Source organism: Physella acuta, unplaced genomic scaffold (assembly GCF_028476545.2).
Source record: "Physella acuta isolate Inbredline_101_S28 unplaced genomic scaffold, ASM2847654v3 ptg000607l, whole genome shotgun sequence".
Classification (NCBI taxonomy): domain Eukaryota; kingdom Metazoa; phylum Mollusca; class Gastropoda; family Physidae; genus Physella; species Physella acuta.
In genome coordinates, this window is record NW_026732126.1 from 395757 (window position 1) to 412381 (window position 16625).

At 40.0% G+C, this 16625-nt stretch overlaps 1 protein-coding gene across 5 annotated transcripts in view; it reads right to left on the reverse strand.

Moving 5' to 3' along the window:
- The window catches only part of LOC131947781 (potassium/sodium hyperpolarization-activated cyclic nucleotide-gated channel 4), a 200287-nt gene that overhangs the window by 93447 nt on the left and 90215 nt on the right, over positions 1–16625 (reverse strand). For all 5 annotated transcript variants that reach the window (XM_059309087.1, XM_059309088.1, XM_059309089.1 and 2 more), the window contains exon 2: positions 1917–3329. In XM_059309087.1, coding sequence (XP_059165070.1) covers positions 1917–3304 — 1388 coding nt within the window. In that variant the 5' untranslated portion in view covers positions 3305–3329. The remainder of the gene's footprint in view (positions 1–1916; positions 3330–16625) is intronic.

Below are 16625 nucleotides of genomic sequence, written 5' to 3' on the forward strand. Positions count from 1 at the left end.
AGATGGGCTAATATTGGTGGTGGGGGGATAGATGGGCTAATATTGGTGGGGGGGGGATAATAAATATATGGGCTAATATTGGTGGTGGTGGGGGGGGGGATAAAAAATATTGGCTAATATTGGTGGTGGTGGGGGGGGGGGGCAAAAATAGATTGGGTCACAGTTTTGGTGGGTGGGGGCTAAAATATATGGGCTAACATTGTTTGGGGAAGGGGAAATAAATGAATGTGCTAACATTGTTGGTGTGTGTGTGGGGGGGGGGGTGGCTAAAAAAGATAGGCTAACATTGCATTGTAGGTGTTTTTTATGTTTGTGTTGGGGTTATAGATGGGTTAACATTGTTGGCGGGGGGGGGGGGTGGGGTTAAAATAGATACGCTAACATTGTTAGAGGGAGGGCTAAAATATATGGGCTATCGTTGTTGGTGAGGGTGGGGCTGGAGGATAGACTGGCTGGCATTGTTGGTGTGGGTGGGGAAGTCAGGAGCAAACAAAAGGTTTGGAGTTTGGTTTAGAGAGTTGATGCCAAAACTCGATGCCACTTCGGCAATCGGTTGATGTACGAGTGGGTGGGGGAGGGTGGATGTAGAGTTCATTGACAGAATGGGGTTGGTGCCCTAGTGACCAAGTTTCTCATACAAAGGGTTGGTGCACCATATACAGGGTTGTTTTAGCTAGCTTTGATGTAAGCGTGCTGTTGTAGCTTGATGTACGCATGTTGTTGAAGCTATATGTAAGCGTGTTGTTGTAGCTAGTTGTAAGCGTGTTATTTTAGCTAGATGTAAGCGTATTGGAGCTATGTGTAAGCGGATTGCTGTAGCAATCAAATTGAGATGGTGTAGTGCATCAGTCTGCACTAGCTCGGGGTTGTTTGAATGCGACCATGTTGCAATAAAAGTATATTTGTACTACACGCGATATTACAATACTATTTTTATATTTTATTGAAATGGAGATTTTAAAAAAAGCGTCCATTCAGACTGCATAACGGTATAAAAATGCGAAATCAACTTATATACGAATGTATTTGGAATAGCTGATTTACGGTATTGTTAGTATTCGAAGATGAAGCACCTATTGTAAAAGGCACGGTTTTGATTTCATTATTTCCAAAAAAATGAAGATTAATACATGAGAAAATATTTGGAGGAAAATGTAAACACATTTTTGGTACGGATATTTATGACGTGTAAAGACGCCATTTTTTTAACGGATGTGGGAAGATGTTGGAGTAAAGTGTAAAAGAAAAGTGTTTTTGGAATCACGATAATTTCCAGATTGACGTGGCATATGGGAGTGATATCCCAGAGGTTTTGACTTTAATGAGGGTAGGCATGGCAACGTTTTGAAGTTAGGAAATAAATTAGACAATTAGCGAAAGCATTCATTCTGGATATACAGGGTCTAAATAAGAAATTTAAATTTGTGTTAATATAATGGAGTTTGTTGCCAACAATTTTAATTTTCTTTTCAGCTCGATTGTACTTTGTACTGTAAGGTTTAACTGTAAGGTTTAACTTTAATTTAAAGTGTGGAATAGACGCGTCTGTTAAACCACTTTAAAGAACACTAAGAAAGGTCGCTAGTATTATCGGATAAAATAAGAACAAACTTGAAACCGGCGTGGTGGAAGAATTATTGTTAGATGCCTTGAGCAAAACACATGTGTGGAAATTGTGTCAATGCGTTTTGTCTAGATTTTTTTTATTGCTATAATATAAATATACATTGTTTTAAACTATTAGAATATAAGATCACTGTAAGCCAAAAATAATTTAGCTAAGGACCACCACATGTTTGTGAGATAGATTCAAATCAAGCGCGCAGCACAGAGAAGTAGTTGACGGCAAGCGGTGAAATAAAAATGGCATGTTTAAACATCGACTCATGAAGGTAAACAAAAGGTGAGCGGCTTACCTGAAGTTGCTGCACGGGTGAATGACCCAGTTCCCCACCCGCTTGTGTCGCATCTTCTCCTTGATCAGGGCGGTTTTGTTCCCGAACAGCTTCATGGCAAGCTTGTTATCGGAAGGCTGAAAGAAATTCATGATTTGTTCTTTCAGATACGATTTCGCACTGGTGTTTTTGGTTAGAGCGTCAATAGACGCCGTGTCTTTCTCCGCCGGCAGTTCTTCTTTCGGAGTCCCATAGAGGCTGGTCTCGTCCCCTAGGAACTGCACCTTGTTCTCGTGGTTCTTGTAGTTGATTTCCGGGCTGAGGTAATCGCTGTACACGGAATCCGAGTCGGAATCGAGAGTGATAGTGATGGAGGGATTCACGTGACCGCTGTGCAGTAGGGTGGGGGGCGGGACGAGGTTACCTGTGCTGACGGGCCCATCACCTGTGTCAGTCAGTAGCTGTCTCTCTCCCCCACCTCCGCCCCCGATGCCTCCTCTGGAAGCCTGCACGTGAAGCCGCTTGAGCTTGAGGCTGGGTACGCGGCGAGCTGGCCGGGTGACGCCGGCCGCTGGATTCGATCCAGCCATACCGGCGAATGAGTTGCCGTGCCCGCTACGCTGAGCATTGCCGTTTGACGCACGGCAGAATTTGACTGAGTCGGACCGTTGTAATCTTGGCGAGGCAAGGGTGGCGGTGATTGTTGCCGCTCCCTCGCTGTGCGCGCTGTGCACGGCCGAGTCGGTGAGCGGGCACGTGTTACTTTGGGCGTCCATGATTGTTTGGTAGCTCGGGGGGTCCATGCTGGGCCTACCCTCCCCACCCCCATCTCTCACTGGGATTGAGAGTAAACCTTCTTTATCTTCAAATCCCGTCCTCTCCTCGCTTTCCCCCTCTTTCATCGTTTCCTCTCCTCTGTCCATTCTCCGTCTTACTCTTTTCTCATCGGCCTCTCGATGTTTGATGAGAGGGGAGGACATAGGGGGAGTTACGAGGGAGGAGGAGTAATCCTCTTCACCGTCGTCTTCGTCATCGGTTGTACTGTCCTCCCGACGACCCCTGGAGTAAGGAGCGTGAGGGGGAGGGTAGAGGTATGGGGTGGTGGAGTATGTCTTAGAATAGGAGGCGGGGCTGAGGGAGTAGGTGGTGTTAGAGGAGGTGTGTGATGTAGGGGTGGGGGCGCTGGTGGTGTGTGTGGGGTTGTATGCTGCAGAGGAGGGAGTGGTGGAGGTGTATGTTGTAGGGGTGGGGGTGCTGGTAGAGTGGGTAGGGGTGTATGTAGTGAGGTTGTTGGAGTTGGTAGAGCTAGTAGGGGTGTATGTTGTGGGACTGAGAAGGCTAGAGTTCACATAATATGGGGGTTGACTGGGGTTTGGGGGTCGTGACGAGTGGGGGTCAACCGCCGACATGTCGCTGACCACTCACGTGCAGGGTCTGTGAACACAAAAGATGAACTTTTAAAGAACTGGTACATTGTTTATACTATCTTCACAAAACATGAACAACTTTTAAAGAAATGGTACACTGTTTATACTATCTTCACAAAACATGAACAACTTTTAAAGAACTGGTACATTGTTTATACTATCTTCACAAAACATGAACAACTTTTAAAGAAATGGTACACTGTTTATACTATCTTCACAAAACATGAACAACTTTTAAAGAAATGGTACACTGTTTATACTATCTTCACAAAACATGAACAACTTTTAAAGAACTGGTACATTGTTTATACTATCTTCACAAAACATGAACAACTTTTAAAGAAATGGTACACTGTTTAGACTATCTTCACAAAACATGAACAACTTTTAAAGAAATGGTACACTGTTTATACTATCTTCACAAAACATGAACAACTTTTAAAGAAATGGTACACTGTTTATACTATCTTCACAAAACATGAACAACTTTTAAAGAAATGGTACACTGTTTATACTATCTTCACAAAACATGAACAACTTTTAAAGAAATGGTACATTGTTTATACTATCTTCACAAAACATGAACAACTTTTAAAGAACTGGTACATTGTTTATACCATCTACACAAAACATGAACAACTTTTAAAGAACTGGTACACTATATATACATATATATATATATATATATATATATATATATATATATATATATATATATATATATATATATATATATATATATAACACTTTTATTTTCAATAAAACAAAATACAACATGTTTGTGAATGTCTTAGTATGTAGAAGCAATCAGGAATTTTACAGCAACAAAATTTACATACTAGTGATAAGGTAATAATTATTTACATAAAGGCAATTACGTGCTGGAGCTAAGTTTGATATGTACAAAAATCAAAAGTGGAACAATTATAAGGGGTTAAATTAAAATAAGTGAACGGTAGTGAAGACCAGTGGAATACGATCAAAAGAAGTTGTTAAGAGGGACCAATCAATGTACAGTGATGTAAGAGATCTATAAATAGGCAAAGATGAACTAGTTTTTTTTTTTTTCAGTAATAATAATTTATTTGATAGATTTTACACAGCATCAAGGACATGAACATCAATTGCATATATAATAATCAAAGGGAGAAAATAACATGGCATAAGAACTAGACTAAAATAAGTTGTGCAAACCAGGTTTCTCTTGACTGCTTAGTTTACTGTGCTCCGTCCTCTGCTGCGGTGTCAAAGTTCACATTGTAGTCACCCATGGACAGAAATAGAAACGAACGTGGGAGAAGTGTCTCTGAGTGTAATACACATATTGATCTATCATTCCAAAACTTTCCATGACATAAAATTGACCCTTGGCGATGAGGGCACGCTACCTTGAAATATCCACCAGTCCGGTTGAGTGGGGGGGGGGGGGGGAGTGTGTGTGATGTTTGGCTTGAGACTGTCTAAATTAAAATTAATACTTTATTTATTTCTTTCCTGTACATTTTTTGTCTCAGTTAAGTGAGAATTCCCAGTCTATGCCTTAGCTTTACTTGAAATATTTCTTTTAACTCGATGTCCGTGTATTTTGTGAAAAAATATCTGCTAAAAGTATCGTCTTGTTTTTGTATTCGGTATTTATATGTTCATTAAGCGTGTGGTAGAAATGTTTTTATTCTTGTCTATGTGTTTGGGCGTTATTTCTGTTTTGTCAATATCCGGCCCTGTTTATCCGTGTATTAACTTTTAATTTTGTGTTTGTCTGATGTACAAAGTATACTGGATCCTCTGCAGTTGAAACCAGTACAGTGCAGTGAGTTTTTAATACTGATATATGCATCTATTCGCTTCTTCTGTAGTTCCAATGTTAGTTTCCTGTAAAAGTAGGATGTCAATAGTGTGTTTATTTATTATGTTGTTTATATATATAATGTGTTTTGTCCCTAGCCCCGCTGATGTTCAATGTTGCCAGAGTTAGCATGAATTATTTGGGGCTTTCTTTCGAACATCTGTTTCTGGAGGGCTGGATGGTGGTGGTCTTTTAACGCCAAACTTTCCAGTCGCTGGTTTGCTATCCCGTTGGGCCGTGGTCACGACCCTTTGAGGTGGCTTTACTGTAGGTAATTGTTTTTTACTTGAACTGATTGCTTGACTATATGACAGTTGACCTGATACCTTTGTTGCTGATATACTTTGTGAGCTTTTAATTTCCTTTAGCGGTTTCGTTATGTTTTCCAAACTGGTTTTATCTTGAAGAGTATCATTTATTGTTTCGCCGACTGCCTCCGAATTTTCTTGATCCCCATCTTTTTGAGACCCTGTTACTATGGAATTTCTGGTCGCTATTGTCTCCATGGCTTCGGCCTCTATGGTGGTTTCTGTTACGCTTTCGTTAACTTGCTGTGATGCTGCAGTAGTATGATGTGTTTCAGTTTGGCCATCTACTTCAAAGGCATCTTCTACCTCTATATGCTTTGCTTCTCTAAGCATTTCATTTTGTCTTTCTCCGTCAACATCATAACTGTCCCAATGCTTTGAGAAATTTCTATTGTTACTTAGATGCTCCCTAACTTCTTTATCATTTGCATCCCAAGGCTCAATTGCCCTGTACTGTCCATCTACTAGCTTGACGCCGTCAAGAGCGCGAGTCCTCAAATGCTCACACATTTTAGGCAGGTGCCTGTCTGTGTTGCAGTGGCAACATTGCACCCTCCTCCCATTGAGGAGTATCATGCTAAATAAAGTTCATTTGAAAAAAAAAATTTAATTAGAAAAAAAAAAGAGGATTACAAGGATGAACTAGTTGTTCTTACAAAAAAATCATAAGTGTATAATAGGCGAGTTTTGTAGCATTTAAGTAGTTATACAATCTTCACATAGTTTGTACATAATTTATAGTCTACACAAGTTTACACAAAACAGTAACAACTTTGAAATAAATAGAACATAATTAAATCAACCTTTAATTCACATTTATTTTCCCCCAATGTAAATAATTTGTTCCTATTACTTGAACATTATATTCCTAATTGTTTGATTAGAACATTTTGTTTACATTTGACATCAACTATGCATTAGAGATTATTGCTTCCCTTTATTTCAGCACATTTTCAGGCTACTTAACGCCCCTCCATTATGGTTTTCTTCTACATTTTTATGGACGCATTAATTAGAGAAAACATTTTGTGTTCTATTTTATACCCGTTTCTTCCCTTTATATTCATCATAACCGTTCCTTCCTTCGATGCATCTAACTGGGCTTTTACAGTTATATAAAAAAAATATTTCCTCGATAAATATTACGTAATATTTCTATAGCGCCCCCCCCCCCTCCCACCCTAACAGCAGTGCAAAAACGGCCAATTTAAAAACGCCCTGACATACATCACTTAAGTCTGTCTGTGCGTCCACCGTCATGAATTTTTGAAAACTATGACATTTGGCCGACCTGAGATCGATATTGCTAGAGTTACGCTCCATGATTCTCCTTAGCTCCGGAGACTTGAATGAGTAAGGGAGATAAAAGCTTCCCAGAGAAACCTTTATCGTGGCGTGGAAAAACGCGAATTCGCGATGGACCTTACCAAGCCTGCATAAGTTATGAAAGAAAAGACTGGAGGAGCCATTCAATGAATGTGTACACACGTCTAAGCTTGCCTGAGGGGAGGTAATTAATTATAAACAGAAAATATTATGTAAGCGTACTTGCAATATTTCTTTGATTGTTTCGTGTTTGTTTCCTGTCTTTAGATCATTCAAAGATATAAAATAAATATATCCTCAAAAAGGGAGGGGGGAGTGCACATTTGCAAGGAAGCTTTAATCCAATGTTTACAAGGGAAGTGACGAAGATGGTGTAAACATTGTTGAAAGCTGTAGTGCTATCAGAATGTAACGTGTGTGACGAAAAATGAAATGTAAACAAAACTAGGGTAAAGAGCAGTGTAAATGAACTAATATTAAGTAAAAAGAATGCTTACTTTTATTGCATTTTTGTTACAGCTAGAAAGTTTGTTTATTATAAAGATTTTTTAAAAAAAGCTAGTTTTATCTTCTACTTTTGAGTATATATGTATTGTAAAGATGTACGAGTACTTAAGATATTTTATCGTTTCGATATTTTCTTTCTAATATATTTTGCCCTTAAATTTAGCAATAAGTCTTTAGTTATCAGTTGCCAACAATTTGCTTTTTCCAGTTACGGAAGAACAGTCCACAAGCCACAGACAGTACTCACAAACTGATAAAGAATCGTCATGAGCCGGCAGACAGTCAAAAACCGGCAAATAGTCGCGAGCCGGCAGGTCGAGAATGTGACCGACAGGTCCATCAGCTTGACCATGACAAGACCGGAAATGGCAGATCAACGCTCAGACTTTGTAGGACATTGACCTACAGGAACCGGAACCAGACCTATAGTTCTCCCAGAACCCTTAGCTACATCTAAAAATAGAATGAACCTGCTTTTAATGAACCTAAGGTGCGTATAATTCCACAAGTCAAGTCAGAAACTTTAATATTGCTATTAAACAAACAAACTGAAAGCAATTTTGTCATTAAATATTAAAAAAAAATAGATTGATAGAAAATAGAAATGAGTGGATTGATAATTCACTAAGATGACACAGCTCAAGAGAGTAGGGGAGGGGGGGATGTCAAGGTTTTGTGACCTTCATCTTCGCTAACTGATGTGATAACATTTACATACTCGACTAAATATCTTTCAGGTAAGATCACAAGTTGTTTCAGGTAAAATGAAAACAAAATCTATCTGGTAACTAACTTAATTTTCGTAAAGTAGTACGGCCTACTATATTTGATTATTGTATATTTTCACATCTTTTATGTTGAAGTTTTTTTGAATTAACATCTTGTATTTTTGAATGATATTTTTCTTGTTGCGAAGAATCGTATTTTATTCTTCATCACGCATGATAAGATGTGCCTTCAGAACTAATTCCCCAACGTCCCCATCACTGATGTCAGGGACAGGCTAGACAAACCTCCAGCTTAGTCTTATTTTTCTTGACGTCTGCCAGCCGTCTGCTCTTAATAAAGTCGTCAGCTGTTGCCGGCACGGGGGCGGTGTCACTGACGACGTTGGAAAGATTTCGGCCGAAATGGCAGTCAATATCTGGACATTCCCTCTTGTCCAATATCTGGACATTCCCTCTTGTCCAATATCTGGATTTTTCCATTTGCCTATCTCCATGTTAAATATCCGAGCTTTTCACAAGAGCCCCCCCCCCCGCCACACCCAGGGGCACGATGTCCAATATCAAGTTGCACCTCACGAAAAAGTTGAATAGCTTGGCCCCTGTGAGACGTGTTAAGCGAGCCCGGGGTAAGGATTGATTTAATCACCGCTAGCCCAAGACTCGCATCTCCAGAGTTCAAAGGTCACACATGACGTCACTCATGCACACACACCCACACCTACAAACACCTCTACACACTCGCACATGTACATACGTACCCACGCACTCACACACATACACGAACGTATACACAAACTCTCAACTCCAGAACTGCACAGATAATAATTAGACCAATTAATTTTAAAGCACCAATTAACTTTAGGCCGTGCAGAAAGTGTTGACAGCAACCAGACTAGGCCTGGACATTTTACATTATTCAAAGACCAGAGCAGCTAAACGTAAAAATCAGCACAGTTAAAGACTTGCAATGTAACACCAAAAGACGCACTTTAAGACTTGCAATGTAACACCAAAAGACGCACTATAAGACTTGCATTGTCACGCCGAAAGACGCACTATAAGACTTGCATTATCAAGCCAAAAGACGCACTCTAAGACTTGCAATGTAACACCAAAAAACGCACTATAAGACTTGCATTGTCACGCCAAAAGACGCACTATAAGACTTACATTGTCACGCCAAAAGACGCACTATAAGACTTGCATTATCACGCCAAAAGACGCACTATAAGACTTGCATTGTCACGCCAAAAGACGCACTATAAGACTTGCATTGTCACGCCAAAAGACGCACTATAAGACTTACATTGTCACGCCAAAAGACGCACTATAAGACTTGCATTGTCACGCCAAAAGACGCACTCTATGGCTAGCATTGTCCCGCCAAAAGACGCACTCTACGACCGGCAGTGTCACGCCCATATCAGCACTCTACGGCTAGCATTGTCACGCCCATATCAGCACTCTACGGCTAGCATTGTCACGCCCATATAAGCACTCTACGACCGGCAGTGTCACGCCCATATCAGCACTCTACGGCTAGCATTGTCACGCCCATATAAGCACTCTACGACCGGCAGTGTCACGCCCATAGAAGCACTCTATGGCATGCATTGTCACGTCCATAGCAGCACTCTACGGCATGCATTGTCACGTCCATAGCAGCACTCTACGACTAGCATTGTCACGCCCATAGAAGCACTCTACGACTAGCATTGTCACGCCCATAGAAGCACTCTACGACTAGCATTGTCACGCCCATAGAAGCACTCTACGACTAGCATTGTCACGCCCATAGAAGCACTCTACGACTAGCATTGTCACGCCCATAGAAGCACTCTACGACTAGCATTGTCACGCCCATAGAAGCACTCTACGACTAGCATTGTCACGCCCATAGAAGCACTCTACGACTAGCATTGTCACGTCCATAGAAGCGCTCTACGACTAGCATTGTCACGTCCATAGAAGCACTCTACGACTAGCATTGTCACGCCCATAGAAGCACTCTACGGCTAGCATTGTCACGCCCATAGAAGCGCTCTACGACTAGCATTGTCACGTCCATAGAAGCACTCTAAGACTTGCATTGTCACGTCCATAGACGCACTCTATGGCTAGCATTGTCACGTCCATAGACGCACTCTAAGACTTGCACTGTATCCCCACCTCCAAGTCAAAACATCTCCCTGCAGGTCCAAACATCTCACCTCAAGTCAACACATCTCCCCCCAAGTCAAAACTTCCACCCCCCACCCCCAAGTCAAAACATCTCCCCCCCCCATCCTCCACTAACTCTCCCCCCACCTCCACAACAAACGCGGCGTGATGTGTAAATAAAATATGATAAAAGGCCAAGCCAGCGTGAGGCAAAGAGTTAAATGGCTAACACTTTCAATAATTAATTGAGCTCATTGTATCCAATCCACGTTTTTAAGGAAATTTTTAATCCGCTCCCTCTAGCATGCCCGCAACAATCCATCGATTTTACAATTATCTATTTAATTTACCATTTTTTCACCTCATTCACAATTATCAACCCAATCCATATTTTAACTATCTAATTTTTTCCCAGTCTAATCCACATTGCTCTACTTCACAATTATCTGTCTGTTCACACAGTGGTATATGTGAGGTGAAAAGTATCAGCGTGAGTAGATGCTAGAATACTTCACAACACACATCACTGAGGAGCAGAGAGAATCTGTATTGTTAACACTCAACTGACCAAACACTTTCAAAACGTCAAAACAATGTGTAGCTCGTTTTGAATAGACGTTTGTTCATTGTGTTTTTACTCTTTATATGGGCAGTGTTGAATATCAATCAGGTTTGAGAAGTTTAGAAACGTGAAGGTAGTGTATTTAAATTATCATGTTTGTGTAGTGAATTGTAAAACTAGTTAGGTAGTTGAGCTCACCATTCTGTAATGAGCAGACAGTCGGTGTCTTTTTGTGTACTGGCTGTAAAATAAAACTAGTAAAATATGCATACCACTAGAGACTAATTTGTACTGTGTTCAAATTTAAATTAAAAAATTAATTTACTTCATAGACCGGATTAGGGATGGATTTAGCTTCTTGAAATCATTACCTACATTTTCTGATTTACCTGAATAAGGATTGATTAATACTGCATGTTTTATGTTTTACGCATTAGCCATTTTAAGATAAAGCAGGACTGATCTCGCATAAACCTTCAAAATATTCTTAAACAACACTATGAGGGATGGCAACTCGGAATGTAGACATGCTTTTTAATCATTTTACTTTCTCGTATACGAATTATAGTTGAAGTATTGTAATCGTGCAAAAAATCGAAATCTAGATTTTCACACTTACACTTAGGGTTACCGGAAATGACTGAAAAGTTGATACAGAACTACACACATTTGATATAATACTTATATATGAAATTTCATCAACCTAGATGTAACGGTAGTCAAGTTGTAGTGTTCACAATCAGACAGACAGGCACACACACACACACACACAGACATACAGAAAAAATTGAAAAACTATTTTTTTCCGACTCAGGGAGGTGTAAAACGTCGAGAAATCTCGATTTCGATTTTTTGCACGATTACAATACATCCTCTATACTTCGTATACGAGAAAGTAAAACTGACTAAGATGTTGACTTTTTTCAACCCCTAACCTCAAGTTTAGGTTAAAAGTACCCCCCCCTCCCCTCCCCTCCCCATTAAAATCATAGACGAGCTTGAAGACCAGGAGATTTCTAGCCCCAACAAAAATCAATACAATTTACATGGCTGCTATGACGTCATAAGACCGGCCATTTCACCGCGGAGGCTGGAGTTACCTACCCCGGGAGTCGGTTACCTTTCTTGTTAAAGCCCCTGTCGCCGCCGGAGTAGTGGCCCCTTGACCATCTGATTATCTACCATTAACCGACTGGTCAGTTTATATTTTCTTTCCACTTCCGGGGTGCCGGGTACCAGACCGCTGAACCCTCAGAGTCAAGGTTAGATACGCCTTAGCTTAAAGACCGGAAATCTAAAAATAACATCATGGCGGACAGGGGGATAACTGTTCTAGTATATAAATCCTAATGTTGATGTATGCGACCCAATTACTACACTCTCTAAAGGCTAGCTCAACAAAATGGTAGATATAATTTATTGACATAGATCTAGAATACATTTTTGGACCTCAAGAATTTAGGTACTATTTTTTCTTAATTCCAGTTGACGTCTAGAACTGTCTGGAAGTTCTTAGTTTCGCTTTCGTACAAAATGACGTCACGAGTCATAGTGAGTTATCTCCCATTCAACAATTTTTACCATTCGTGTCTGAACGAATCAATAAATCTGGACTTCAAACATTACAAACACGAAGTAGATTTCCTTACCATCGGAATTTGTTTACTGAATATTTTGTAGACGTTTATACACCCACTTCGTTAAAAAAAATTGACCAAACATTTTAAATTTTAGTTAAAGTTTCTCAAATATATTTACAACCACTGATTTTTATTAAATTTAGATCTAGGCTATATCGTGCTCATAGTAGCCTCATAAAAAAATAGAAAGAAAGAAAAGCACTACGCCATTATCAAGCATTAGCTTAAAGAAGTTTGATATTTCTGAATATATGAGAAATTCTGATGTCAATAAAATTATCTACATTTGCCCATTGAAAAGTTTTTCACTTTAGATCGACTTAAAGACTCCGGACAAGTACAGACAACTCTAAATTCAATGTAAAATTTAAAATTTAATTATCTCCCCTTTTAAAGAATAAATGAAAAAAATATTGTATGAAATGAGGATCAATACATAGCGACGGGATTTGAAATTCTGACATTTCAAATCCTAGATCTTTAATTATTCACGCTTATTACTGAAGTTGAAAGCGACAGCCATGTTAACTATTGTATGATTACCGGCATGGCGCTACCCGGATGTTAGCTGTAGTGAAGTGGCCTCGGTTTGGTATGGATTGAACGAGGCTGGGGTATGTAGTCTGACGTAAGATCCTGTGGCCTTGACATACGCTGTGGAGATTCTTGCTTGACTCATGAACGAGGAAGTGAAATCAGTCATGGGCAGATCACCCAATTTAAAAGTTTGATAACAAACACACCGCATGTTAATAACAAGCTGTAAAACCCATCGTCTGTCTATAAGCAACATTTGACCACATGTTGATAAAATACCTGTTGCCACATGTTGATAAAATACCTGTTGTCACATGTTGATAAAATAGCTGTTGCCACATGTTTATAAAATACCTGTTGCCACATGTTGATAAAATACCTTTTGCCACATGTTGATAAAATACGTTGCCACATGTTCATAAAATACATGTTGCCACATGTTCATAAAATACGTTGCCACATATTCATAAAATACGTTGCCACATGTTGATAAAATACATGTTGCCACATGTTGATAAAATACATGTTGCCACATGTTGATACAATACATGTTGCCACATGTTGATAAAAGATATGTAAAGTTGATCGCGCAAGTTGAACAAACCCAGTAAAATACCCCCCCCCCCCCCACTTGCTGGTAAAACCCAGCTAAACCAAACTCAATCAAATTTTGATAAAGGACTGATAAAAGCAGCTTCAGTCACGTGAAGATTAAAAATAGTTTCTTCTCGCATAGTGATATAAAAATTAAATAATTACTTTTCATGTTAATAAAAAGTTAAATAATTACTTTTCATGTTAATAAAAAGTTAAATAATTACTTTTCAGGTTGATAAAAAAGTTAAATAATCAGTTCTCATGTTCTTAAAAAAAATTAAACGATTAGTTATCATGTTGATTAAAAAATTAAGAACCACTTTCCATGTTGATAGAAAGTTTAAATGACCCATTCACATATTGATAAAAAACAATAAAAATGGCTCCTCACTATTTGATAAAACCCTGAAAAATGGCCCCATCCCCTGTCAAATGGCCCCATCCCCTGTCAAATGGCCCCATCCCCTGTCAAATGGCCCCATCCCCTGTCGAATGGCCCCATCCCCTGTCAAATGGCCCCATCCCCTGTCAAATGGCCCCATCCCCTGTCGAATGGCCCCCGACCTGTCAAATGGCCCCCCGCTAACAAAATAGCAAAAGTCAGTTCAACTGCTCATTATATGATGGTAACAAAGTGTGCAATGTCCACGCGATATGTGGATATAATCCAGTTAAAGTGATCCCTCACATATGTGGATACAATCCAGTTTAAATGGTTCCTCTCACCCGTAGATACAATTTAAAGGACCCTTCAAACTTGTGGATAAAGTTTAAAAAATGACCCACCCGAAATGATCCACCTAAATTGGCCGACCTAAAAATGACCCACCTAAATTGGCAGACCTAAAAATGACCCACCTAAAAAAAACGTTCCTTCCCACATGTCGATATAGCTCGACTCCACCCACCCCCCCCCCCCCCCCTCCTCCCAATGTGACGTGACGTGACGTCACCATCGCCTGACATGCCTTCAAGCCTTTGATGTGGCCTTTCAATTGAGCGGTAATGATCCCCCTCGTCAATAATCCTTAATTAGTTATAATACGTCCAATTGGCTCACCACCCAACTAGCTACCCTGGGGGTGGGGGAAGAGGGGTGGGGGACGAGGGGTGGGGGGCGAGGGATGGGGATTGTCTTGACTATCAAAAATAAACAGCTATCTATCTCTCTCATTTTCTCTTCAGATGGCGACACTGGTTCTCGGGTTATCGGCCCCTGCCCCATCCATCAACTGGGGGGGGGGGGGGGGCTGTCGGGTCATTCAGTGCACTCGCCTAATCCATCATTCTACGGATATAGGTAAGTGCAACATTAAGCAATATCCACTACTGCACTATCCATTACTTCATTGTAAAATATTTGTTAAATGTTTTTCAAAAACTCACACCTGATGTAAGTTGAATGCTGCTTTTAACAGCAGGTTTTTAAAAAAGTTATGGAAAAAACTTGTAGTATTGAATATATTTTGTTTCTAAATAATAGAAACGAAAAAGTTTGAAACAGGTTAAAATCATAGAAAGGGAAAAGTTTGAAACAAGTTAAAATCAAAGAAATGGAAACGTTTGAAACAAGTTAATAACATAGAAACAAAAAAGTTTGAAACGATGTCTTCTATAAAACAAACAGTTCCAAGAAACAAAAATAACAGCATAGTTTTAAAACTCGTATATAGACCTTCATTATTTAATCAAAGATGGGCTATAAGCACCTACCAACAACCAACAACTGGTATGTAATATTCTATCTACTTTCTTTTATTTTATTTTTTTAATAACTGGACGAGTGCTTACATTTTCCTTAAGCCTCACAAAAACCGCTTTAATGCTATTCTGTTGAAAGCTTATAATATACATAGTGTTATTTGATTAATTTTATACAATTATCCTTTGGAAATGTATTCATACAAAGTGTACATTGTACACTTGTCCGATAATACAGCACATAACGCGATATCTCAAACTTGTTTAGATATCTGCCCTTAAGGCACTGAAATTATTAAGGTATGTGCCCATACAAGGTAAAACTTGTTGAGTTATCTGCCCATACAATGTAAAACTTTTTGAGTTATCTGCCCATAGAATTTAAAACTTATTGAGTGACGTGCCCATCCAATACAAAACCAGTAGCGTTATCTCCCTCTTTAAATTGAAAACTAGACCAGCGCTGACGTACTTTCTTGAGACCGGGATGTTTCCGCTAAACCTCGCTTCACGCCACAGCCCACTGACGCCAGCCAGGAGTCTAAGACGCGAGGGCTCTATCGCTCCTGACGCTCTCCTGTAGAGCCGGTCACTTTGTTGGCAATGCGTTTCTTTTGTTGACTTTCGATATTTGCTGAAACCTGCTCGGAAAATCGATTGGCGAAATGAAAAAGAAATCCAGTGTGTTGGGTATCAAATACAGGCTATTATGTTGGATTCGATTCTTGAAAAGAACCTACACGGGGAACGGAAATATCGTATTGAATCGGTTTACGTTAAGAGTACTCAATACCGTGAAATACAAGCGAATACACTAGAGTTAGGTGTGTGCTTAGGGAACTTGATGGACGTGTTGTTGGAGAGAGACAAGTTGAACTGGTACAATACAGGCTGGCACAGAACAGACAACATGTGCCGGTACAAGTTGAACTGGTACAATACAGGCTGGCACAGGACAGACAATATTCTTCTAGAACAGTCAATATATGCCTGCATGGAACAGCCGGCCGGCACAGAACAGACAACATGTGCCGGCACATAGAGAACAGGCTGGCACAGAATAGCCAACATGTGCCGACATAGAACATCCAATGTATGCTAGCACAAAGCAGGCATTGTTCTTATAGAACATCCAATGTTAGACTAGTAAAGAACACCCAATATGTGCCGGCTCAAATCAGCACCAAACAGCCCATATGTGCCGGCACTGAATATCCCATAAATGTCGGCACAGAAAAGCCGGCACCCAAAAAATCCAATATATGCCGGCACAGAACAGCCGGCACCCGAAAAATCCAATATATGCCGGCACAGAAAAACTAACGCTGTGTTGGCGTGGGACGGTTATTCGTGTGCTGATACATCCCTCACATCACCACACCAACACATTA